This window comes from Cyanistes caeruleus, chromosome 5 (assembly GCF_971803275.1).
Source record: "Cyanistes caeruleus chromosome 5, bCyaCae1.hap1.1, whole genome shotgun sequence".
NCBI classification, from domain to species: Eukaryota; Metazoa; Chordata; class Aves; order Passeriformes; family Paridae; genus Cyanistes; species Cyanistes caeruleus.
The window spans coordinates 47293704-47320810 of record NC_141705.1 but is presented as its reverse complement, the minus strand read 5'-3'; the positions used below and the strand labels follow the sequence as shown (position 1 = coordinate 47320810).

General features: G+C 39.4%; 1 protein-coding gene across 6 annotated transcripts in view; it reads right to left on the bottom strand.

The window, feature by feature from the left end:
• DKK2 (dickkopf Wnt signaling pathway inhibitor 2) overlaps window positions 1-27107 on the bottom strand; it is a 73259-nt gene that overhangs the window by 17137 nt on the left and 29015 nt on the right. For 5 of the 6 annotated variants that reach the window (XM_086888624.1, XM_086888623.1, XM_023924707.2 and 2 more), the window contains one exon: window positions 21971-22179. In XM_086888624.1, coding sequence (XP_086744750.1) covers window positions 21971-22105 — 135 coding nt within the window. In that variant the 5' untranslated portion in view covers window positions 22106-22179. Of the gene's footprint in view, window positions 1-21970; window positions 22348-27107 lie in introns of those variants that run through there. The other variant, XM_023924705.2, reaches the window with a different exon arrangement.

Below are 27107 nucleotides of genomic sequence, written 5' to 3'. Positions count from 1 at the left end.
CATGACACTCCAGAGAGGGAAAAAAAAAATAAAATTGAATTAGACAGATAAAAATATTCATAACTAAGTCTTGGGTAGTTCAACTAGCAGTAGTGAATTTATTCAAATGCTTGATGTTATTTACATGTTTATGCTTCTGATAATACAAGCACATTTGTAATAGTTTACTGTACACAGTGTGATTCACCTATTGGGCAACAGATTATTTTCCTACATGACAAGGAGACAGAAAAAGACTAGACTGACACGAATTAAAAGTACTTCATCACAGAAAAGTAATGAACACTAGGTGGTTTTCATTAGTCATGAGAAGGGCATTTCCCAAGTTAAGCAATTCCCTTTCGGTTTCCTGCTCTTCTAAATCTCCAGGAGACAGTACCACTCAGAATTCATTGGAATTAAAACAACAAGACAGCGCATTTCCCTTTGGGCCATGTCTTTAGCTCTGATGCGCACTTGGCCCTGAGGATCTCTCTCCGCCTGCACTGAACCAACTCTTACATCAGTTGGTTCAAGTTGGTTACACACCTGCACTGCTGAAAGAACTGCAAAACCCACAAGGCAGCTCTTTGAATACCCAAGTGACTAAATTCACCTGAGTGTTTGCATGTTTTGTGAAAAAACACAGGGGAAAAAAACCACAAAACAAAACAGAAGATGATCCCTTTTCCACAGACCACTCATTCTCAAAACAGGCACAATTCACATTGTCCTAAGAAGTTTCTCCCAGGTAGGAAAATCAGCCCATAAAGTAACCAAGTACCACTGTTTAAAACTTAGAGTGTTTTCTAAGTCTGGTGGATTTCCCTTGAAACCATCTCAAAGGTTCACATGAAATAGGAGCAATCAGCACTTTGCCTACCCAGAGGATAACTCTAAACTGAGGCACTGGGGCACAGCCTTGCTGCTACTTTCTGCCTGAAAACACATTATTGGTCATTTTGGTGCACTGTTCTCATTCTAATCAAAAGAACCTAATGTAAGCATGTTACTTCAGGACTTGGCCCAAAGGCAAGTCAGTGCTTACCTTAAAGGGTTAACAGCCAGGAGATATTATATTTTAGAGAGGCAAACTTTACAACTACATTGCTATTTTGATGTTTTACTAACACATTCTGAGAGAACATAATCATTCTGCTCCAAAACATCTCTTTCCAAATATTTTCTTATTTTTTTTTATCTTGCATTAACAAGACTTTCCATGCTTGATCATGAGACCAGGAAAAAGAAAAGAAAAAAAAAGGAAGAAGCACATATTAGTGCAGTTACTCAATTTTTCTTTAAACAGAAGACAAAGTTGGTCTACACACACCCCCTTTCAATCACTGACCTATTCCTCTCCCGTAGTTTTAAGTGTCCATTATAAAACTCAGTGAAGGGTGATGGACAGTACTGACAAATATCAGCATTAACAGCAGTGAAACAATTTGTCACACCACTAAGACCCAGCCATTTGTAGGGAGTAGGGAGTGCATGCTAAGAGCAAAATACAAATACCTGGATCCTCCCCAGCACCTCTTTCAGCTATTTATACAAACATTTGCTGACTTTCCTTATTTCTTTTCAGTGTCAGCTGCTTTTTACTCATGGCTAAGCCACAGTTGTATACAATACACCAAAAATCAAAGTTAATGATCTTAGAGTCTTCAAGTCAAAGTACATCTGGTCTGGAAACAAGACTCTGTTTTAGGCCCAATATCCATGTAAATGCACACACATCTTAGTGGAAAAACACCCTGTGCAAATCTGTAGATTTGCTGAGGAACGTGCAGTAGTACCCTTATCATTCCTATCGAGTGTAACTCAAGAACGAATTTTGAGAAGTTCAAAAGAAAAGCAGCAAGCCATGGTTTAAATGAGAGTCCATTAGGCAGAGCTCTGCTCATGACTGTCCCAGATCACTGTTTTAATTAGCAAGCTACATGAATAATGGTAAAGTGATTTGTACAGCGCTCACCAGGCTGGGTGCAGGCACCCATCCTGCCAGAGAGCTTTTAGATGTCGAATCCAGCACTGCTGTTATCTGTTCTGTGAGAAAAAAAAAACTGATGTAAACAATTTTGTGTCTAGCCAACAAAGGGGCTTTCCCAGCCAAAATCAGAATGAAGTTTTAAAGGTATTTGGTAAATCAAAAAGCTAAAAAGCCACAATTTTGTAATCTCTCCCTAATGTGAGTGGTCCTCACAGTGATTCCATGGTTGCAATGAGCTTCTCAATAGATTTGCTCAGTACAGACTTATCTCATGAGAAAAGATTTGAAGAGCCAGTGATAACACATGACAGAAGAAAAATTATGAAATGTAAATTTTCTGCTAGTTGGAAGCATCCACTTTCAATTATTTTAAAGCAACTTGGACATACTTTTGAAAAGATGCATAGAAATTCTTTGTTTTGATCACAGAAAGCTAAGACCGAGTCTGTCATTTTTTCTGAAACACCACATTCACTCATCTATGCACTGAGTAATGTCATGGTCTGACGATGTCTCCCAAAATCCATTTGGGTCATTTGAAATGAAACCCTTACAAAGCTTAAATAATCTGATTTGCAGACAAACCTAGTCCCTGAATATATGTCATTAGAGCAGTACTTCACTCAGAAAAAGCAGCTACAGAGCACTTCATAAATCTGCATATGCTTCCTCTGTGTAAAATCTCATTTCCAGTTTCAGAGTTAAGAATCGAGTCCAATACTACAGAACAAACACATCTGAGAGAATAAACCAGATGTAGGGCTTGATGCTAAGTCTTGCTTCATTAGTATTTATGGCTGAGACAGTACTTCCATTTAGGCTGCCTCATACAGCCACCAAACCTATCCCAGAAAATGACTTTAGCTACAAAGTGTCCTACACACATGACCACATTTGTTCTGACAGGATTACTGATAGAAAGGTTTGTCTCCCAAGCACCTGCACAGCAAGGAAACACTGCTAAAAACAGCTCACTTCCCCAAAGGTGCAAGAAGTAGATAAAGTCACCCTTAATCTGCTGCTAATCAATTAACTGCTGAACATTGTTTGCAAAAGTCAGGAAATAACACACCTCAGAAAGTATGTTATCTCAAAAAACCCACCACTTTTTACTGAAGAGCTTGCAAGAAGCAGGACTACCGAAAGGCTACCAAGAATATGACACGGATTCTCGGAGAAAAATCACCAAGCAACACAAGAAGGAAAAATCTTATTTAAAAAAAAAAAAACACACACACAAAAAACCCTGCTTTTTTTTAGAATGGTCTTACGAATAAGATATTAGCAAAAGGAAAACGAGCAACAAGTGTTTGAAGTGCTAAGAAGCAGATAGATAGATACAATTTAGAGGCTGGACTGCGCCCAAAACCAGGACTGGTGAGCACCCCAAGCAGGCCAGGCTATCACAGGTTCTATGGAATGCCAGCATGTTCAGGATTCCAAGGGAAGGAGACATATACATGCTTCTGTGCTTGAAAAATGTACTGCCTACAGGCACACGCTAGCACCTGTAAGAAAAGCAATGATGAGTTAATTTTAACCTTCACTTACCTACATATATGTCACATGACTATATAGCAGAGACATAACATGGGACTATGCTGGTATATGGAAAATGATAACAGAATATAACAAACAACTATTTAATTTGAAAGTATCATTATAACTGTGCTATATCTGCTTGTAATTTTTTCTACTGAGGGGCAGTAGAGAAACCTTGGTTAGAGATGAAACCTGCATTGTTTCAAGCAAAGCAGAAACGGGAATTTAGTGCAAATGCCAAAAAAGGTTCAAATCTATCTCTATAGTGGATTTACAAAGACATGAATGAAGTCCAAAGCCTTTTAGGATATGTCAACAAATCAAAATGAAAACACAGCTATTCCAGCAAGCAATCTGTATGCACTTATATATTGCATATTGGTATACCTGCCGTGGAAGAATTTGGTTTAGCTATCCTAGTTAGGAAACTCTTAATTTAAGTTTTATTTGCTTCTCCCTTTTGAAAGCAGCGCACTATTTTCCTCTTTTTCTTTTATGGGACACCAAATAACATGTGACCAAATGTACCTATTTAGTGAAAATGGGTTCCATTAGTATGTAATCTTATACTTGCATTGTTTTCTTCTGAAGGAAAATAATGGGGAACAGGTGGTGATGCTTAGCATCAGGCTCCTGTTTCTAGAATTACAATCTACTGGGAGCCACCAGCAATCTCTGAAAGCTGTCATAAGTGCTCGGAACTAGTCAGATCCAGAGCACACTCAATACATTAAAGCTTCTTTTTGAAAATTTAAGTAGGTGTGACAGGAGAAAACTGGCTGAATGGTGCAGGGATTCTAACATGTCCCTGCAAAGGGTCGTGATTTCCTTCTGCATCCCGCAATAAATAACTCAAGCTGGCCTCCATTTCCACAGCAGAAATTAGACATTTAAAAAATTCAAATAGGTACCATATGCACTATAAACCTTTCTGGTTTAGCATTCAAATGCAGACTCATTCACATTGTTGGAAAATATGGGATTTAAATTCTCTAAAAAGAACTTCAAACAACTGTTCCTTTACACTTATTTATTCTTTTCTCAGTGCCACAAAAACAGCGGTGCCAATAAATACCTCCTTGATGTTGTTTGAAAACCTACTGGAGTCACACAGCATAAATAGTTTTACCCAGTGAGTCACAAAACCACACATCAAATGAACACTTCTTTGTTTTATCAATCCCATCCTTACCTTAACAAGTGGGAAGAAGTTTGGAAATAATTTGAAATAACCGATTTTTCCAATGAGTTTTCATGGTAAAGACAAGACAGAAACACCAGCTAAGAGATCTATCTATACAAGCACACAAGCATTATAGCCATGTTTTAAAATATGGTTCTGAAGCTGAAGGGTAGGACAAAGACAATAAGGATTTGTAGGGCAGTTTCAAATAACATACAGCTTTATAAAAACAGATATCAAAGACTGGCTGGCATTCTTAACTATGCTAGATGTCAGGTATGCCAAGATGCACACTTAAAAGAAGAAAGAAGTAATGCATGTTTGTTTTGTGCCATTGTGGTTTCACAATCAAAAGAATATAAAGTTATTTGCAGGGCCAGATTTGCTGCTGGTGGAAATTGGTAATTTCCCACTAATTTCAACAGAAACATCAAGTAGTACCAAGTAGTCAAATTTTACTTTAACAATTCAGATTTCTTATACAGCTATATGAGATCAATGTTACATTTACTATTACTGTGGTTATTTTTTGGGGGAACCTTCAAGTTGAAATTAGTTTATGCTTCAACAATGCTTCTTTAACCCAAGAAACACTAGCTTTGAGCTACAAATGCCTTAATTAGTCTTTCCACCTGAAATCAGGTTGCTGAAGTAAGGGATTATGTTAAATGGTGCCATCAGATTAATCTAAAATTAATTGATTTCTGAATTTCCTTAACAGAGTAAATATTTCCCCTCATTTATCATAACTATTAACCTGAATCCAGATAAATAACTGTAATCTCTAGCATGTGCATCAACAGCAAAGTTCTTGACCAAAAAGGCAATCACAAAATTCTTATTATTGGTAGTGGGTGAACAAGAAACAGTGCACAGCCTGATCTCAGGAAAAGTTTAATCTCCAAGAGAAAGAATAATTTTCATCCCATTTGTGAACTGGCTAAATTTAAACTTTGGAAAACAATACACATGAAAGAACATTATGCCACTTTTAAAGCAACCTGTTTTATAACAATTTTATTTCCAAACTCCAACCTTACCTTCAAAACTATTTAGAAAAGGAAATTTGCTATGCTTTGAGCATTGAATAGGACTGAATAATTACTTTAAAAATCATTAATAATTTAGCTTTCAGAAGACCAAATTTCTTGAAGTATTTTTTTCCCCTAGCAAGAACTTAAGGTTTTGGGTCTTTATCAATATGTCTTGAACTTTTTTTGTGGTGATTTACCTTTTCCTGATACTAGGCATTGCAAAAGCAGTTCTAGTAACAACACAGTATCAGCAAAAAAACTCCAGAATATAAAATATAAACTTCCTGCTAAATCCACATATCATAAATGTTCTTCTTATATATGCACATATGTACAGATATAAAAGTCATATATAATATAAAATAATCTAATTAGCATATGCTATTACAGTAGATGAATTATATTGTCTTTATTATACCACCCCTAAAATAATGTCCTTGGCTAAAATTTTGTATGTATTTTAAAGGTAGAAATGCTTTAGTTACCTTCTTAAAATCTTTTTCTGACTGATCATTTGCTAAATTGTTTTAAGCACAAATTCACCTTAGACACAAAGATATTGGATTAAGCTCTTTTAAGTATCACAAACATATTATTGTATTGTTGAAATTTCTTTTCTATTCAGATAACTCACACAGTTGGAAAAAAATCAGTGCAAATCACAAAAAAAGAGATTTTCCAAGTTATAATTGCTTACAGTGATTTTTCTTTTCAGAAAAGAATCCTTGGATTTCAAATGTACATAGGTGCTTGAAGAGGCAGCAGAGTTATAATACTGCACTCTGACAGGATAATTGGCCATTAAGTCCTTACATTACTTTTTCTCCCTCCATCCTCAATAAAACACTACTGCTAAAGTTAGCTCCATGGAAGTAGTGAATTCTTTTTTCTGCAAAAAAACAAGGCAGCAATGATTATTTTACCAAGAAACTACAATATTAGAGCAAAAGATAAACATGGAACTGTGTGTCTGACCTTCCTAAAAGACTAATTTTTGTTGCCTTCCAGACACAATGGTTTTACCATCTTTCTTCAAAGAACAGAAATCTACATTTTCAAAACAAAGTGTTGAAAGATTAATCTGTCCTGAATTGCAGCATTCTGAACTGGCTGGTGGATGGCCCATAAGCATTAACCATTTATAATTCCTGAGGGATAACGTTCACGGTGCCATGATTTCAACAGTTTGCTGACAAACAAACTGTTTAATTTTTTCCCAGACTGCATTTCCCCATAAGCAGAACATCAGTACCTTGTGGCAGCACACTTTGCAGACAAACTGCATTGCACTGCATATGACACAATTGCTCACCCTTCTGGGTCTGTAGAGTCTGGATCCAATTTCCAAATGAAAGATCACTTTGCTGAACATTTATTTTTCCTGCGGAATTACTGTTTGGTGAATAGGCTGCTTTCAGCCTTGGGGGTTATTTATTTAGATTTTCATTCTCTTAAAAATGTTGGTGGAAAATGTTTGTCTGCTGGAGGGGGTACCATATGCTTCTGATCTGAAGATTGACTGACTCCTACTGCGTAAAAAGTGAGTGAGCAAGTAGAAACACAGACAGAAGACTGAATGATCATTAAGTATCTAAATGAGCTGGGAATTACAGTCCCAGTTTCAAAAGTCTGTCAGATGAATCGAGTTCCAGTCTAATTCAGAGTCCTGGGAAGCTAAATCTCTATATACCCAAGAGTTTAAAATAATAACAGAAAGAGATGGATGAGAGCATGAAAGCTGAGAAGGATACAAAATGAATGCAGCACAACCTGCTGATTCAAGAGTAAATGCACATTCCCAAAACAAATATTCTTCCTTTCTTCAATAAATTATGATATTGTTCTGCTTAGAATCTGTGCCAATTGTGAAAATGGCACCTTTTTTTTTTTACATTGAACAAAAATTAAAAAAGAAAAAAAAAGATTCTTTTTATTCCAAGAATTTTTATGTTAGGTATGCATCTTTAAATCGGCAAAGTTTAGAAAAACTACTGTTTAAAGGCATATTGACTTAAGCAGGAACATATTCAACCTGTGCATTTCCTATTAAACTTTATGACATTTAATTTCTTCAGTGTTTCTCTTCTCTAAAATTACTCCGCATTGTGTAAATGTTTGGATTTGTCATCTATATTATCATCTACCAAACATTTTTAGCTCCTTAAAGTATCCTATGTTTGTTTCAAAGAGGAGCATTTTACATGGTGGGGAAATTCAGATGGCACACACTGACAGGTTTTTGGAATCAATGCCATAGAAATTTAACACAACTGATGACTGAGCCAACCAAATATTATGCATGAAGTCCAACCAACAAAGAATTTGTGGCCCTTGTAAATACTGTTTCACACAGCCACTGAAAATGCTATGCTCAGATAGCTAATATGCCATATGCACAAAACCAGTAATGAATAAATACACACCATTAGCTGGGGTTTTTTTCACCAGAAAAAAAGGTGTCAGAGATTTCAGCAAGCTGACAAGCTCAGTATAGCAAGTTTCCTTCCACATCTGCTTTAGAGAAGGGAGCAGACTGGACTCACATCTACCAAAATTCTTGTACTGCATTAGCAATAAATGCATCAAGTATCTTCACATCAATCAACTAGTCACAAGATGTTACACCTTGCTCTAAAGCACAGTGGAGAGGCAGCAGCTCTGCCAAGTTTTTTACTGAACCTGGATGGTTGGAATCCAAGTTTGAATGCCAAAGTATTTAAACATGTGTGTTAACCATGGCTTTTAACTCTTTTGGAGTTTGCAGGTGGAAGAGAAGATCAAACGAGGTTTTAAATTTTTTTTTTTTTTAATACAATCAATACTCATTAAGTCAGAAATGGTAACCAGAGACTGCTGCATGGGGAAAACAACAGAGGGAACACAATATTTTGTGAACTCCAATTTTTGCCTGATGGAGAGAAGGATCTTGTGAAAGCAGGAAAAGATATGCACACAAGCACACACACACCAGCACTTATAACACTGTGAATTCTATTTAGGCTCCTAAAATCCCTGGTCAAATTGACTTCAAAGATTAAACAGGAGATTTTTGGAGTTTGACTGTAATCCTGAGTTTCTCTTTGTCCTCAACCAGCCCTGTACCTCCCCAGCATCAGAGTAATTTCCATCAAAACTGTAACAACTTTGGAAACACTGAACTTTTCAAAAATTTGAAGATACTCAGTCCTGTGTATAATGATAATTTGCAAGGGAAAGATTTACTCATTAGCAAAATTCTTGAGGAAATTAGAAAAAAAAGCAAAAAGATGCCCCACCCCAAAGCCAAAATCTTCATTCTGAGTAATGAATGACTTGAAAATCTTACCCTTTTTGGAAAGTATTTACTTCTGTAGCTGATTAAATTTTAGCAAAAATCTTTGAAAAGTCTCCCTTGACTTGTGTATCCTACATACTTTGTAAATCTGTTCTAAGCCTCTTTGCCTCTTTTTTCTTTTTTCCATTTCCTTTTCAGTGTAGTCATGTTTTCCATTTGCTGCAGCAATCTCTTTGGACTATTTAACATTTTGACTACAAATGTGGATAAGAAAGCCACACTGGCATTCATGGGAGTGTTAATGCTGCTGTCCATGGGCTTTGGAGAGGATATGAAAATCAGTGCCCACTGTCATAGAACGAAGGATTGGGTTCAGCTCAGTACTTAAGTTTTTGCATAATATTTGTATATGCACTTCCTAACAGAAGTACACAAAACACAAATACTTACATTGAACCACATATGTTTAAGTTTCCTGATAAATTGAGGCAACAAGCTGGGCTACTTATGATACTGATAAAATAAAAAAAAATATTGATTTTTATGTTGATTTAAATGATTCACTGCATAAGTACATAAAAATTGCTATACCCTATCAGAGAAAAGTGGCCAGGCCAGCACACAGCTAGATGCAAATACTCAGAGGAATAAGATTACAGGCAAGCACAGAAACAATTCTCCCAGTTGTATTTTCCCAGCTTCAGCCAACAGTCACTTAGACACATCTGAGGCTGGAAGTTCAGTACCCACCAGTGCAATCTCTCGTCTCTGTGTCTGACTTCTCCCCATTTGAGCTGTTCCCACATACAGCTCCAGCAGCATCATGTGCCAATGAGCTCCACAACATGAAAAAGTAGTTCCTGGCTGTCTGATAATTTGTCTGCTAATTTTACTGTCTGCTCTTGGCTCTTCTTCTACAGCAACCACTGAGTGATTGCTCTCCACTTACCTTCTTCTGCTGACTCTTCATCACTTTATTTCTCCCCGTCCTGTTCTCCCATATTCTCCCTTTCCCAAACTGAGTCTTTGCATCTTATTTACTTACTGCTGTGTTTAAGCAGTTCAGGTGTTATGATCATCCCTGCTGTCTTCCTCCTCCATTTAATCCTGCTTTTATATCTTTTAACAGTTACTCAACACCATGAGATTAGAACCAGTTTTAAAATGCCCTCTGTTTGTTTGGGTTTTTTTCACTTCTTGATATTCCACTTGGATTTTATTTTTTAATATTTTTTTTATTTAATTTTTGTCTCTTTTCTGCTGCTTCACCATGAAAGATAGCTAAATTGACACTAAATTACAGATTATCACTGTATGTGTCAAATTGTCATCACATGATGCCGTATATATTGCTTAACATTATTAAAAATGGAATTTTACCCAAAGGATTTATCTCTCAAGTGGTCATTATACTGGCATTTACTGCAACTCTTTGTGGTCCACTTAAGTTTTTATTGTGGTGAATAAATTTTTGTAAAAATTTCTGTGCCCATTTTCTGGAACACTTGCCACTAAATTGAACAGCATCAGTCCTGAAAGGTTTATGTGAAGCTTTGCTCATAGCTTCCCTGTATAGTGAAATGTGGCAGTTTAATCCTGCTTATTTTTTAATCAATTAGCAATTTTTCTAATCAGTTACAAAATGTGTTATACCTTGGCAATTCCATTTAAAGTTTTTGTACTTGAACTATAGCTCCATTGGCATAAGTATTTGAAGAGCAAAGATATGATTTTGATCTGTGATTGGTCTGGTAAAAAAATGCTGTTTTGAAAGATTAACTTTGATACTGTACTCACAAATATGATTAAAACTGTGTATTGAGAGAGTGTTTTGTGAGGAAGGCTGGGAGGAAGTAGGAAGCCTTAGTCTCACACATGTTGTCGGGTCAGAAGAGCATTAGAGATTTTTTTTGTTCTGAAAAATATTCAGGTGAAACATACCATTAAAATGAACTTTAGAAGAAGCAAAATGTCCTCTAGTAGCTACTCTTTAAATTGATTTCCCAACAATAAGGTCATTTAGGGCAAAAGGGGATCAAAAATAAAAGCAATGGCCATTTTACTTACAAATGCTCAAAGCATACAAGAACAAACACTTCCAGTGAAGTCAAGAGCACCAGGAGCAGTAGAGCTCCCCATACTGCAGGGCTGGGGATGCATGTTGTACCACTGACAGGGCATGAATTTGGTCTGTGGCTGCTTTTGTCTGCTCAAGCTGTTCAGCAGTGCAGATAACCCTGCCTGAATTTCACCTCTGTGCCACCTCAGGGTTCTTCAAGCCCTCCAGATGCTATCTCACAGAAACTAACCTGCCCTTTCATCAAGGGGTAAGATTCAAATTTAAAGGGCTATATTGCAAAAGTAAAACAACAACTCCAAAAAACCCCTGAAACAAACAAAAAGAAACATTCATACACACAAACTCTACAACTTCAGAACCAAATACCAATTGGCTGACAGAAGGAACACTGGAGGTCAAACCAAGGAGAGAAAATCAAATCCAGAAACTGTCAGTTTGTGTTGTGCAATCTGTTTTTACAGAATCAGCTAAATCTGAACTCATGAATTCCACTTCAGCTTTTGCTCCTACCGGCCCTATATCCACAGTATCTGGGAAATTACTTAAACACAACTCTAGAGAACAGCATGGGACTGGTGCTTCCAAAAGGCCAAAGTCAGTATGTTCACATATCAGAGACATGTGCTAGGGTAGATGTCCCAGCTGCACAACACATGATGTGTCAACTGCTTTACATAGGGTAGGTCAGGAAGAGGCTCCTTAAAGACAAGCCCTACAGCTCTCCTTGCAACATCTCTGTATCCTTGTCCAGTTTTACAGGGAAAAAAAAAAGAAAAAGATGCTGGTGTAAGAAAAAAATTCTCTGGATGAGAACTGTAACCCAGAGAGAATGGCCAGCAAAACTGTGTCTACTACATTAGATAGGACCTATAACTGATCTTTTATATAATTATTCCATAATTGAGGGAACAGCATATTCAGATTTAACTTTTCTGCAATAATAATTATAACAAATTATTCTAACGACCAAAGTCAGATTACCTTACACAGGTGATGAAAGAGAAGAGAGGTCCTTGTCCCTGAGCATGCCTTGCACTGAGTCTCAGAGAGACAACTTCCTCTGAATTTCTCACAAGCATGGAAAAGACCATGACCCCACTCCCTAAATGCATGTGGAACCTAATTCCCACTGAAAACATTCAGGGATTTAGGCACATAAGTACATTTCAGACTCATCCTATCGGTAAACAGGGCCAAACCTTTGAGATGGTTTTCTGTGCAGAAGTGTGTGGCACTTACTGGATAAGAAGAGCAATAAAGCAGCACATTTTGCAGAGCAAATAGCTAAAGTGTAGCATTTCTGGGCAGCATGAACTTTTGTCTATAGCCAAATTTCTTTGGTGCATCTGCTGGAAAACAGTGCAAGAGGGGAGTGAGTTACATTACTTTTGTTTGGGTACTGAATTTTCACCACCATTATGGATGCTACCTACCCTCACTGTACCTGAAAGCTGCTCCAAACAAATTAAGATATCCTCACACGGCTGTTAAAGAAAGTAATGTGTTTTCTCTCATTTTAGCCATCCTTACCCCTTCTGACCCTTTAACAGTAAAATGGACTTCAATCCCACCAAACTTAAAAGCAACAAGGGCACCCCAGATCTGGAACTCACACCCCACTATCACACCTGTTCATACAATGTCTCCCTTGACTTTGAGTCATCTAAAACTTTTAAAACAGAGTTAAGGCAGTGCTATCCTACTTGCCTGTGTGTGCCTGTTGGGAGAGGATTTTGTAACTCTCCCAAGACAAGAGCCTAACAGTGGATACCCCCTCCACTGTCAAATGGTATCTGGGCTAACTGGGACTGTCTGTGGCACAAGCCTGTTCAGAAAAATAAGAGGGTTTCAGAGTGCTAATACCTCTTACACAGACAATCTGCAGCCCATTTGCTGTTCTGTTTTGGCTTTATTTTTTAACAGGGCCTTAAAACATATTTTTCCTTAAAATGACAACGTTCTTTTCTGCCCTCTTTGTTCGTGGGGCTTTGTGTGCTCATAAACAGTTTAAGAGTTCCCTTCACCTGCAGTGCACATGTGTGCTTGAAATAAAGATTCTCTTATCTATTCTTCACTGATAACTTGAGAGGATAGATAGTGCTTAAGAAAAGTCATCATCCTTGTAACTGTAATGGAAAAAAACAAACCCAAGTCCCAAATCTACAGCAGTGACAGTGAGAACAGCATGTCTGGGGAAGGAGGGATCCTCAAATTTAGAGGAGAGAGGCTGAGAGGAGGGCAAGCAGACCTGCACCTCCGTTCCAGGTGGCAAATCCTGCTCAAATACACAAGCACTCCTGTACCATCTCAAGGTTTTGCTCCATACTTAATTGACCTTTCTGGGCTCTGTGCTGCTTATTTGGAAAATCATGCCAAAATGCTTCCCAGTTAGCATAATCTGAGCTATGCTGAAGCTGTGCTGCTACTCAAAACCCTCTTGTTCAGGAAATGCCCCCCATGGACTTGTTTCCTCAGCAGGAGATGGACCAACATGCAATGGATTGCGGTGCCGTGACTTCTCAGCTGCCTCATGCTGTTATAGCTCTGCTTGTGCTGACATCACTGACCAGCCCCAGCAGAGGAAAACCCTAAGCCAGCCTAACCACAGAACAGTTTGGGACTGGCAGGACTTTCCCAACCTCTTGCAGCTGAAGCATTGGTACGAAGTCTGAGAGAAATTTTTCTCTGCAGAGAAAAAAACCTTAATCTTCTGGTTAGACAGCATCACACACTACAATTTGATACTTAATAAACTGTCGTGAAGCTATAATACAAGTATTCACTTGGTCACTTATCCTTTTAGCAATAAAAAACAATTGGGACTGAAGTTCAGTGGCAATTTGTTGCAGCTGCTGTGGCCAGGACCCCCTCAGAAAGTAATTTCCAGAGGATTCTTCTTGTTAAAAAGCCATTTTCCTGGCGAGGAGTGGGATGTCTGGAAGATAGCAATGGGGACAAATCCAAGCACAGAAGTTTACAAGCATTCCTAAAGAGCATTTTGAAAACGCTGTATTTATTCAAACAATTACAAAAACATTGTAATGCAGCTAAGCAGTTTAGTACTACCATGAAATTATAAGTAGACTTCTAAGCCTAGGCAGTTTTCTTCTTTACCTGTAAGATGACATGAAGCAGCATCAACATTTGGCTACACACAGAGAAAGCGTGGAGAGAGGATGGCAGCCTCCTGTTTTCATGGTCCTTCCTTGGTTCCCAAAATTTCCATTCATCAATTCTGACCTACACCTACCCTACCACAGGAATTGGTTATGAATGGTATACAAATGGAAATTTAGTTTTGTTGTGAATAACAGCAACTTAACAGGTCTGAAATAACAACTTTCAGTCTCACTGGGCAAGCCCATAGTGTTCAGCTCACACAGAGTGGTTGGTTATGTGAGCTAGATGGTGTCATCTACCTGAGTGAATGATAAACTGAAATTTAAGAATGGCAGGTCTGGTAAAACATGAACTTTTGATATGTCCTGTCTTCCCTGCCTCCTGAAGAATGACAGGGAGATGATGTTTGAAAAAGAAAGGAAGTACCCACCCAGTACTTCTACCAAAGGGAGAGTAAAAGACTCATAGCTCAGTCTCCGTGTAGGCAACCTAAAATTCTCAGAAGATAGATAGAAACACAAGCTTTTATTCTTTGAGGTAGAAAACAGCATCCCAAGTCCACAACAAACTGGGTAGGAGGGCTCTGTGCTCTAATTTTCAAGCCAAAAGAAAAGAAACAAAGAAATATGGCAAGTACACTGCAGTATGTACTAATCCTGACAGGTCAGGCCACAGCAGAATGCCCAGTTTAGTATCTTTTCAGACTGTCAAGAAGTGGTGCACCATTTTCTGTAGGAACATATAGCAAAAAACCCCAAAAGAAAACCCAATTCAGGAAGCTACCTTGCTCTGTACAAAAGGAAAAGTAAAGGAGATCTTCCCCCATCAGATGCACTACTTTCCCTGATGGTGTTCCAGTTAAGAATGGGATTCCAAGAATAAAAGCTTCCTGTTGCAACATCAACGTATTGTGTTCACAGTTCCTTTAAGAGATCTCCACTGTAGTCATTTCAGATTGCAGCGAGGAGATCATGCTGACAGCAAGTCACTGCTTTACTCAAGGCAAGCTGCCAAAACACGTAGAACTGAACCCTGTCCTCTCATTCACTGGACCGATAAATATGCTTTTAAAAGCATGCACAGCCTGGTTCACACTTACATGATGCACAGAGAATGAGGCAGAGGGCTTGCAGAGTGAAGCAACACCTCATTCCCAAGCATGTGCGGAGCAGTCTGCCTTCTCTTACTGCTAAAAATGCTAAACCAGTGCCATTTGCACTACACATGTGCAACATGCATGTCTCAAAGATTCATTACTATGCATATGAAAATTCAATCATATCAAAGCTTAGCTTTAAGAAAGTCCCAAGGGGCTGAACTGTGTGCTTATGTGCTTTGAGGGGGAAAAACCCAACAACTTTCAAGCTTTTTTTTCTTTTTTGTAGCATTGCTCTGCTCTTTCCGTTAGTAAGAACAAAATAGCTAAATGAGTGAACTCCATGTTCCCACTGTGTTTATATCCATTTATTTTCATAACTCAAGTTCTTTTTCTGTGATTGAAGGCCGATCCCAAAAAAACTGTAACCGAGATGAACAAAACTCATTATTTTATTTGAAGATTGCTGTGATTTAGTATTATGCTGTCCTTTAGTATGAACATATGTATCCTTTTAAGCCATCTCGCTTTCTCTCTAACACTACTTTCTGTGGCCCATTCTAGAGAAAAGGATTCTGCAATTAGCTTGGAAGTATAATAAATCATCTATTTTCACATTTCGTTACAATTTGATAATTGCTCGATTTTCATTACAATTTGCATTAGAATAAATTTGACCTTCAACCAAGAAGGAGAAAAAGTTACACTGAAGAAAAGTGATGGTTTGGGGACACACACTGCCAATGCACATCCTATACTTGGTGAAAAAAAGATGAGATGAAGGTCATGGTCTCTAATGAAAATAAAAACTTTTGTAGGCAAAATTCATTTTAAAAGAGTAGCAAAGCAAACCTTCTGATCTTCTTGGCTTTTGTATTGGCTTTTCACACCCACGGATATGAAGCTCACAGAAGCTTCCTATAAGTTTCAACCTAAAAGTACCAGAAACAGTGCATAGAACACAGCAGTAAAAGACAAAGATTTCAAAATAATTATCTTCAGTTCACTAAAAAAAAAAATAAAAATATCAAATTCTTAATATACTTGGAATTTTACTAGTGCTGGAAAAGCATTATGGTGGTTTTCTCCACCACGTCTGTGGTGTCATACAAACTTCAGCTCCTTAAATCCATCATAAACATTTCATTTACTGCAGTGCCAAAAACAAGACAAAGCTCCATCAGGACAGGACATGGTGACAAGCCTCATGGCAATGATGGGCGAAGCAGAGACTGCTGTCCCCAGGTATGTCCCACCACACCCTGATTCCTGCCAGCCACAACCAGTGTGTGCAGGCAGGAGGTAGTGTGAACTTGATAGGGACCTTGGCAAGCACAGGCAGGAGGGCAAGCTCTCTCTGCTTTGAAGGTGTTCTCCAAATTAGCATTTTTAAGTGTATATAAAACTTGTTCTTGGATATACTTAAAAATGTAGCAGACATACAAATCCTGGAAAAGAAAACCAAACAGAAGCAGAAGCTTCATGGGGCTCCTCGTTTGCAGAGCTAAATTCCTCCTGAACGGCAATTCCAGGCTGAGGCCTTTGTAAGTACAAGTGTAAAAGGACCAAAGGCTCTATTGACAAGCCATGAGATATGAAGTGCTTGCAAGATACATCCGGTGTTGAGATAATTAAGATCAAAATTAAACCCGTGCTATATTTGCATCTGCAAAGCATCAGTTAATCAAACACAAAACAATCAGACTCACTTTTCTGAGTGGAAAATGTAATCATGCTTCATCATCTTTTGTGCTGTCATTAAGCTCTGACAGACTTTCCATACAGAAACTGACTCTTCCTAAGTATGTGCACACACGCAGCACGTCAGAGTTCTAGTTTTCTAGGCATTGTTGCAAAGCTTATAGGAAATACTTGTAGAAAAGTACTTTATAGGAGCTTTTGCTCTATATTATTATGTCAGTTAATGATAACAATTTGAAGGGGACACCAAGCATGACCCAGGAAGGAAATAATAACCTCTGCACCCCACTTTTTGCAATTAAGAGAGAAGCCAGTATGTTATTTAGCAAGACTGCTGCTAGTAAACCAGTATGTCACCCAGATCTCTAACACCAAACAGCAGGAGCAAAGAATTAATTCTCTGGTGGCCTCTGCAGATTTAGCAATTCTGTATTTTTTTTTAATTAAAAAAAGAAAAAAAAAAAAAAAAAGAAAAAAAAAAGAAGGCAGCTATTACTGGACATAATTTCTAGTTATTTTAATTAATTTAATTTTAATCCCATGAAGAAATAATTTTTGCTGCCTTAGTTGCTAGCTATTTAAGATATTGTGGTTACATTTTTGGTGTCTTTGGTACATTTTATTGTAACACTGTCAGGGCACTGCATTCAATTACTACATCTCATGCTGTTTTACTCTCTACAAAGCATCATCCAAACATTTTCTAGCAAGTCCTTGTGGGTAAGTATGTCCTGTCCAAGAAACACATGTATGTCCATGCATTAATAGGTATGAGATCAGTATCAAATTAGTAATTTGAATAAATGCCTCTTTGGTTTGGCTTCTGTGGTCTTGAACCTCTTAGCTCAAGCTGCAATGGAATTTTAAAAAAATAAACACATCTTTAACGTTAAACTGAATGCATTTGGAATACTAAGGCTTATCTGATAGCTGTCTGTTGTGCCTCTGCAGCGCTGAAATTTGTCCCAGCTTTTCACTCCTCTCTCCCTTTTCCAGACCTCATTATCTCTTAGTCAGCCTCACAGATGTGCCAGTTCCCTCTACTGGATATTCCAGTTCTTCCCTCCATTGCTACTGCTCCCATCATGTTCATGGGGAAGGGACAGTCTCGATGGGAAGCACAAACCCAAACAGCTATGCAGCAGCAGAGTGACAAAGGGACTGAGAGTCACCCATTGCTGAAGAATGAGCTGAAACAACAGCTTGTGGCCAGGAGGTGGGAAGGGGAGAAGATAAGAGCAGCCATAGATTAAAGAAGGAAAATAGCTGGAAATAAAGCCTGGTAGGTCACAGCCTACCAGCTCATTAAAGGTGGTCGAATGTGAAGGCATTGATGGAGGAGACACATCTCAGAGAGACGGGACTAAAAGTCAGAGGCAAGAAGGCTAAAAGGTGTTGAAGTGAATTAAAGAGGCTACAAAGTCATCAACCAATAATCTGTGGAATGGCTATGCTTTACAGGCACCCTACATTATGTTCTATTTTTACTTGCAGGTTGTATCTCTATAGTTGAGCTAGAGCACTCATGTGGGAGACCTTGACCAAACACAGTGGAAGTTATAGCTAACACACCAAAAAATTAATCTTCACTGTCAATCATGACCCTGTTCACTGTATCATTTTACCTGGAGAGGGGACATATCCAGAACACTTTCACAGAGAGGTCACAGAACTGAAGTGTTGGATGTCCCTAGAAGCATTTCTTTAAATCAAGTTTAAAAAGGAAACAAATAGCTGACAGTATATAATCCTGACACCCCAAAGTAACCTAGATTAGCATGCACTGCACGGTACTATTTTGAGCATATTTTTCCCTTGGGCAAATGCTGGAGATACTTTCTGATTCTCTGTGAAAATGGGGAAACATTAACAGTTCAAGGAAAAGGAAAAGCAGCAGTGACAATATAGAAAAGTGAAGAGAATGAAATCTCACCAATTTAGCACATCAGTACTTCTCATTCTTTGTTGATCCAAGGCAGTAAAGGGAATAGAACAGAAAATAAATAATATTCCTCAGAAAGACATAAAAATGTTAAGTCTTACTAAAATCCACATTTGCCCCGCCAGTCTCTCTTGCAAGCTGGATCAGCTTTCTTTGCTCATGTGAGTATTTTTATTAATTTAAACTGGAACTTTGCCTGACAAAAGAGTACTGGATCTTCCCTTTCTGGGCAGAAGCACTGTAACTAGCAGCTGAAAAACATCAACACTCCAGATAAGCCATGAACTATTGTATTGGTTGATTTATTGCTGATTAAACACTCCCAAGTTGCTCCTAGTCCTGAGAATTAACATAATTGAAAAGCAAATGGGTTGTAGGCTGATGGTACTTTCATCAGTTTTGGTGATTTCCACCATGGGTATGTGCAGAGCTGAAAGCACAGCTCAGAGCCCTCACAACAGCAAAATTCTATTATTTTTTTCTTTTACTTGCATATCCTTGGTCTTACTAAATCTATTTCCTTGTTGCAAAGAAGGCACTCAACTCACCATTTAATGTTGCCAAGATATAAAAGATACTCTTACTATCTACAAATTTACAAATTCTACTAGTTCAACAGGGTTTTTTTTGAAAGAAAAGCATAGGCCTGCTTTTTTGCAAGCGGCATGGTAAACTTCAGTGCAAAGTCCTGTAATCTAAACAAATTAAGCACTAACCTAATAAGAGTACTTCAAAAAAGATTATGAAAATGTCGTGTCTTAATTGGCCAATATGCGTAACAATGCTGTTAAAAAAATGCAGCGGCTTACCAGCCCTACAGCTGGAAGTATCACCAAAGAGAAAACATTTTCACAAAAGATAATTTTCTCTTTTCTTTACTTTTTTCTTTTCTTTACTCTTTTCTCTCTTCTCTTTCCTCTCTTTTCTTCCCTCTCTTCTCTTTCTTTTTCTTTTCCTTGTCTTTTCCCTTCTTTTTTTCTTTTTATTGCAATTCTGCATCAACTGTGCTGCTTCGGGCAGATAGCCAAAAGTAGCATCTAGAATTATTGGGAGCAAATCTGTGTCATTTTCACTTACATCTCTGTGAGGCCATGCAGGATCTGGGGACAGAATCTCAGGGAGAGAGGGTAAATTCAGTGCTGACAGCCCCTGATGGAAGGTCAGGCTTCACTCCCTGGGAGTCACAGCCACCAGTTCTCCAGGGGTCTTTGCCAATGCTACAAACATGAAATCTTAACATGCATGATGTCTTCTACCACTACAGATACTTACAGTGCTGTCTCTCACTTGAAGTGTGCCTTGTGAGTTCATGCCAGTAACTACAAGTGCCCCAAAATTCCAGTCCAGGCAGGCACATTAGGGGCAAATCTTGCAAATACAACTGGTGGGGAGCATAAATTGTTTTTCAGGAGCTGGGTGAATCATAATCAATTATTCTCAACATTGCGCTGAATACACAGGGAAGCGCTGAGGATGTTGTACACAGGGGACGGTGGCGAAACTTCCCCAAAAGGCAAAGGCTGGGCAGCACAGACTCACAAAACTCATGAGACTGATAACACTCAGTGGGGGAAAATAGGACCTGTATTTTGACATTTTGTGAATATCTTGAAAACAAAAGAAAATCCAGGGAGAACATATAAGAAGGTCCATTGGTCACCTCTATCTCCTCAAGGTGATTCAACATAGTAATATAATACTGGTTAGTAAAATGTGAATTAGAAAAGAGCACAGTACTTTAGCAATAAGAAACTTCATCACAGCATCTCTTGCTAAACTTTGCTTAGAGGTAAGGAGAGGCAACCAAATTCTGGATAAATTATAAAGCAGTTGAGTGGCTAGGGAAAGAAAGCTTGGAGGAGTTTAATAACAAATTTCTCACACACAAAAACAAAACTACCACTACTATGTTACTATTTTACTATGCCTGCACACAAAACCAAATTATAATATTCAATTATTAGGAAGCTGATGTGAAACACTTCAGAAAATTCAGTGGATTACTTGAATTTGCAGCGTCTCTGATGCTACAAGGAAAATTAAAGCAAGTACAGACCCTTCAGGCATTGAGTAGTTTGCCTTTTTTAGTGCTGAATGTTGGCAGCTCTCTTGCTGCTACACTGTTGCTTATGAAAAGCAGCTGTATTTAGAGATACTAATAATACCCAATAAAATCTATATTTTCTGAAGAAGTCTACCTCTTTCAACATCACAACACGCAACATTCATATCATCCAAGTTAAGACTTGAGAGGGAAGAGCAGGACTGATGGCTTAAAATGCTGCTTTATAGCTTAGCACAAAAATAGTTGAATGAAGATTATTTTCTATCAGACCTCCAAGTTTCTGGGCAGGGTAAAGAGGAAAGAAGACTGCACAAGAAAGTCAGGATTTTTTTTTCTTAACCCTCTTTCTTTTTTTCCTATAACCTTTTCTATCTTCTTCATATTCAAACTCCCATAACCAAACAAAACTTCCACAACCACTGGAGCATATTCTGGACAAGGAACCTTGAATTTTTTCCTGTCTTATTAAACAAATGGCTGCACCTTAACTAGACCACAGGGCATGCTTCTTTATTCTCACCCAGATACCAGAGATCAACTTGCCAGGTGCGGTTTCTAAAACCGAGTTTGTTACACTGCTGTGAATTTTAACTTCACATACAAGTTTTCCTCACCTATTCAAATTCAACTCATTTACTATCTTGAGAGTTAAGAAGAAATTTCTTGATTTGCTTCTGACAGAAGGAATCAAACAAAGAAATGCTGAAGATGATAGTTTGCTGGATTGCTCTTTCTTCCATCAGTTATTAACCCTACAGAGAAAAATGAATGGTTTAAACCTCCCACTTGCACTGTTCTTAAAGCCTATTATGAGATTATATTGTCCCAGGCAAGCCCAATGAAGTAAATTAATTAATTTAGCACATTAAAGCTCTGAAAACAATGTGAGGGGGAAGACCAGCAATTATTTACATACAGCACACAGATGGACAGACACTTGAGCAATGAAGTGATGTCCTACCTCTCCTTGCCGGTGATAGTGCTTGGGAGGTTTTCCCATCTGCTCTAGCATTTTGCCCTTCTTACTGCTAGCAAGCATCAGTCCCTGGTGGATGCCTGCAGATCTGTTGGTTGCCTGAGTTGGAGCCTCCCCCATCAGGGTGGACTTGATGGAGTTCACCTTGGAGCTGGAGCTGTCTAGCTGGGAGCTCTCCACGATCAGGACCGCGGCTAGTAAGAGGAGACAGCAGGAGCACTTATTCCACATCAGCACGATCATCTCCCCTCCCCCAAAAGGATTATCTTTTTTCTCCTTTTTTTTGGTTTTTTTGTTTTTTGTTTTTTTTTTGGCAATGAAAACAGAAGAGAGGGGGAAAAAGTTTTTAAAAATATCTCCCGAAGTTGTTTAGGAAGCAATGGATTTCAAAGCCACTCAAGGAACTGCTGTTCTGAGACACGGGAGAAAAATATTTTTTAGAAAGAATCCCCTAGGAAAAAAAACAAAAACATGTGTCAAGTCTATAGGCAGTGAGCAACTATCAGGTCTGTGATGTCTCTTTCCTCCAGGTCCTCCAGAAGTCCAGGCAGTTCTCTAGAAACTGAGAGCAATAAGCTGCGAGACAACTGCACCCGGGCAGCTCCCCGCCAGCGCAGGCACCAGCACGCTTGCTAAAGCTTCAGAGGAAGAGTGAGCGAGTTACTTCCCCCCACTCCTCCTTCTCTTGCTGCTCAAGCCAGCAGAGAGGAAACTCAAACCAGATCCAATCCAAGCAGCACCGGCAAAAGCTGGGCTTAGTTTTCTTTCACTCTCTCTCCCCCCCTCTTTACTTTTTATTCCCCTCCTCCTTTTTCTGTCTTTTGCCTCAGCCTCTGAGGAGTGAAAGCGCCCGGTCTCCTCCTACTCTTCCTCCTCCTCCTCTCCTCCTCCTCCTGCAGCCCGGCCGATGCGGGCGAGGGGCTCTGGGCACCCGGCGGCGGGGGAGCCCCGGGAGCGGCCCCACAGGCGGCGGGAGCGCCGGGACCCGGGAGAGGAGGCAGAGCCTCCGTCGGGATTCCTGCGCTGCCGCCCCTCGCACTCGGTGGTCTCCAAGTTTCTCGCTGGCCCCTCCGCAGCCCGCAATCCCCATCCTCGGGGGGGACACACCGCGCAGCGACTCCCGTCCCCTCGGTGCCCCTTCCCCCCAGCCTGGCGGGATCCCCCTCTCTCCGGCGGGGTCAGCCCGGGCCGGGCGCCCTCCCCGACACCGGGCAGCCGCACTGAGACGCGTGTCGAGGCGCTGCAGCTCCCCGAAACGCTGGGACGCGCAAAGCCCGTCATTCCCGCAGAGATGGGAGGGCGCGGGGCCGGCAAGGGAATCCTGCCGAACCTGCTGCCCGAGCGATGTCCGCCGCCCAAGCTAAGGGCACGTCCAGCCGAGAAGGCTGCGCTGCACTCTCCCACACCTGACCCTTCTCAGTAGCCACAGTGCCACCATCAACCCAAGACACTTCTTTCGCATCCACCTTCTCCATTTCCTTGGCACGAGCACACATCCGATTGTAATAAAACCTCCAGTACTTTGAACAACATCCACACAATCCAACACATCACCCTGCCACGGCACCAAAACAGTGTGTTTCAGGAACAGGAAGGTATACACGAACACACAGCATAAAATTAGCAGAACGGTACAGCTCTTCAGTTCTCCCTGCAAAAGATCTAGAGTGAAGCAGAGAACATCACCATGAGGCACTCCGTTACCGCCATGGAGCAGCTACAAGCCCTTGTGCTTCCCCTGGACATGTGAAAGTGGGGTGGAGGGAACAAAAGATGGTGAGGGGAACAGCGTTTTTGCTGTCCCACATGTTCTTGTTATGCACATTACCTTGTCTGGAAACGGTGGAGAGAATTTTCATGCTTTTCCCCTCTTCCGGAGGGTCCTTCCTCTAATCTATCAAGCATTTCCTTTTACTCTAGCCCTTTACATAGCTAGGGGGAGAACAAGGAATGAGCAGTCTGAAATTCCATTTATCCTGAATCAACTGCTGCGCAAATGGCAGCTGCCAAGGCAAGAAAAGCCAGAAAGGAGCCAGTGCTGGCCTCCAGTGCTGCTGCTCCCTCAAAGTGAGCAGAAGCCCTCCTGGGGACCTGGGAGCTCTGCAGGAATGCCCCAGGAGCCACACCACCTCCGATAAGGTTTTTCAAATGTTGACTAGCTAGTGTCATGTGCCTGCTAGCAACACGTCCTAACCTCATGGGTTGTATTAAACAGAGCATCTTGTGAAGAATGGAGTCATTTGTGTCTTTATCCACAGCTCAAACCTTAGAATTGTTTGAGAGGATTTAAATCCATCTCCTGGGAAAGTTTTTGGGTTTTTATTTCCCTTATCAAATAATTTCTTACTTTAGGGGATTGCTACTATTTTTTTTTAAGTAACAACTGAAATGACATGTCAGTGCCAAGACTGAGTTTTAAACTCTTCTACAGAGTATGGAACTTGCTCTGATTCAGGCTTCAGGTGAGTTCATGTTTACTGGGTTTGAAACTGGAAGAAATTTTATTCAACTTGATTTCAAAAACTTAGGTTCAGAATTATTTTATTTTTTTTACACAGCTTGGCAAATAAGAAAGAATGAAAAAAAACACCCAAGTTTGTCTTCTTCACAGTATTTCATTTTTTTATACCTTTGTGCAGCTTCAAATAAACTAAAATTACCTTTCTGACTTCATCCTCACTAATGCTCGAAGACATTTTTAAGGAAATGTTTTTGAAAAATCAGAAAACAATTTATAATTTCACAGGAAAGATATATAAGCCAGTCTTTTTTAATTGTTTGTGACTTGGCTTATAACACCCATCTCTCATGGTGTTTCAGCCCTCCCAAACCCAAAAGCAAACAGCTATCCGTACCCACAGGAAAATCTCTAATAGGTAATGTCATAAAAAATTTTTATCTCACCTGTGTTTCTCTTACCCAGGAAGGAGAACAAAATTTTAAAGTCAGTGGTAGAGTATTATCCACCAGTTTCTTGGAATAGAGAAGATTACAAAGAGAACAAAATAATTTGATGATACATGCAAAGAGAATTCATGACAATAAAAACACAGTACAATGACCTCATGCAAATATCATACAGCTCTTCTTGAAATAAATAGACATGGGTGGTTCTAAAAGAGGCACACAGCACCTAAAGGATCAGACAGAAATCAGATAGTAAGTCTAAATTAATTAAATATGACTGTTAATAACCTTATTAAAATTTTTACTTACGTAAATAAATGGAAATTGCAAGCCACATTACAAGTCTTTGGATGTAAATAACAAAGATCTTGTATATCCATAACATTTAGAAATTTGAAGAAAACTGGGAAGGAATGATCAAAGCTTTTCAGCTATCTCAGGTGCCCCAAACTCCTTTTGTCAATCGGTCCAGATTCAGTGAAGTATGAAGTTCATCAGTCAGTTGTATTCAACTAAGTTTCCAGGCATTAATTTAAATTTTGTAGGAATAGAAATGGGTAACTTCCCAACAGGGCAAGACCTATCTTGTGACTCACTGCTCTGAAGGGAAGATATTTTGCAGCATCTCTCAGGAAATGGGAACAGGTTTTGCTTAATTACCCTGGTAGACATTTCTGTCCAGGGGAAGGAACAACTCACTTCACTGCAGGGCAGCTGTTGCCAGACCAACAGGATGCTCAAGACCACAGAAAGCAGTAGATGGGCAAAACACTAAATCTGTGTTGGGAAGGAGCTTTTATTCTTCTCCTCCTAACAAAAGCATGATACGTGGGTATACTTGTAGAGAGACAAGCTGTTTCATAGTTTGATGGGGCGTTGTCTGTTTTGGTTTTTTCCCCCCACTTTTAACTAGCATTTAACCAGTGCCTTTTCTACCTCAAACCAGTCAAATACAGACTTTCACATTGACATGTAAACTTCCTGTGCTCCTCATTGCAGCAGCCCTGATGTACCTGAGAGTTTGTACACAGACTTATTTCACAATATCCACTTAAAAAAGACAGTATGGAGGCAAAAATATTAAGAAGCATCTCTGCTTTTACGATTTATTACTATGCCACTGCAATCATAGAATCATCAAGAGAATCATCAAGAATCATCAAGAATCATCAAGAGAATCATTAAGAACTTCTAAAACATTAAAATTCCATGGGGCACATCATGTTTCTCCATGGGGCTCCTCTACCAGAGAACCAGCCACAAAAAAAACATGGCCAAGTGCACGGAGTGCACTAAGCAGAAGTTGTCACGCTACAGTTTACAAGAAACACAGTTTACCTCTAAGTTCTCAACTAAGTTTGGATGCCTGTTCTGGAGAAGCTAAGGCCCACATATTTCATGTGTGGTTAGTCAAACCACCCAGAGCAATTCAGTATTTTGTGCCCAAAGGGACACTTTGCAAGGAACCATACAGAATAATGGAGGCAGCGCTACCCCAAAATAACGAATCAATGGCAAATCCTACATCACGTGTGGCAAGGTCATGAGAAATCTCTCACCAAGTACCATCCTACAGGGACTGAATCTGCTCCTCACCATTGCATACATAAACACAAATCTTCCTGGTATCCTCCAGAGATGGGACTTATCCCTCAACTCAGGGTATGTTCCACATTAACTGCTGTTTCTTCCTACTAAGAATTCCAGCAGGCAGAAGGAGAGAGAGGCTGAGCTAGTTACAACCCAGGCACAGAAGCTTGACAGCCAAGAGGGCCATGCTCATTAAATGCCAGTGAGACCTCCAGTGCAAACACTGAGAACTACATCAGCGGGCCACAAGTGGTCAGTCCTCCTTCCATGATAAAAAAACGTATTTATTTCAACACAGAAATGTGCATTTGTATCTCTTTGGAGTTAAACTAGCATGTTTCCTGTATGAAACATAGGGTCAGCATTTTCATTTGTCTCATTTGTACCCATGGAGAGGAGACACACCACAGAGATTCTCTGAATTTCTAAACCAGGTATTCATACCCTGAACAAATGCTGGAGTTTTAAATGGTTCAAAGACATACTTCTATTTCACAAATGCTTTGGTGTTTCTTTTAATTAAGCTTGTTTATAGATTTAATGAGAGAATTGAGTGGCCTTAAGCAAATAAACGTTTTGTAGAATTTTTCCAGTTATACAACTTATTCTTGACAAAAAAATGCAT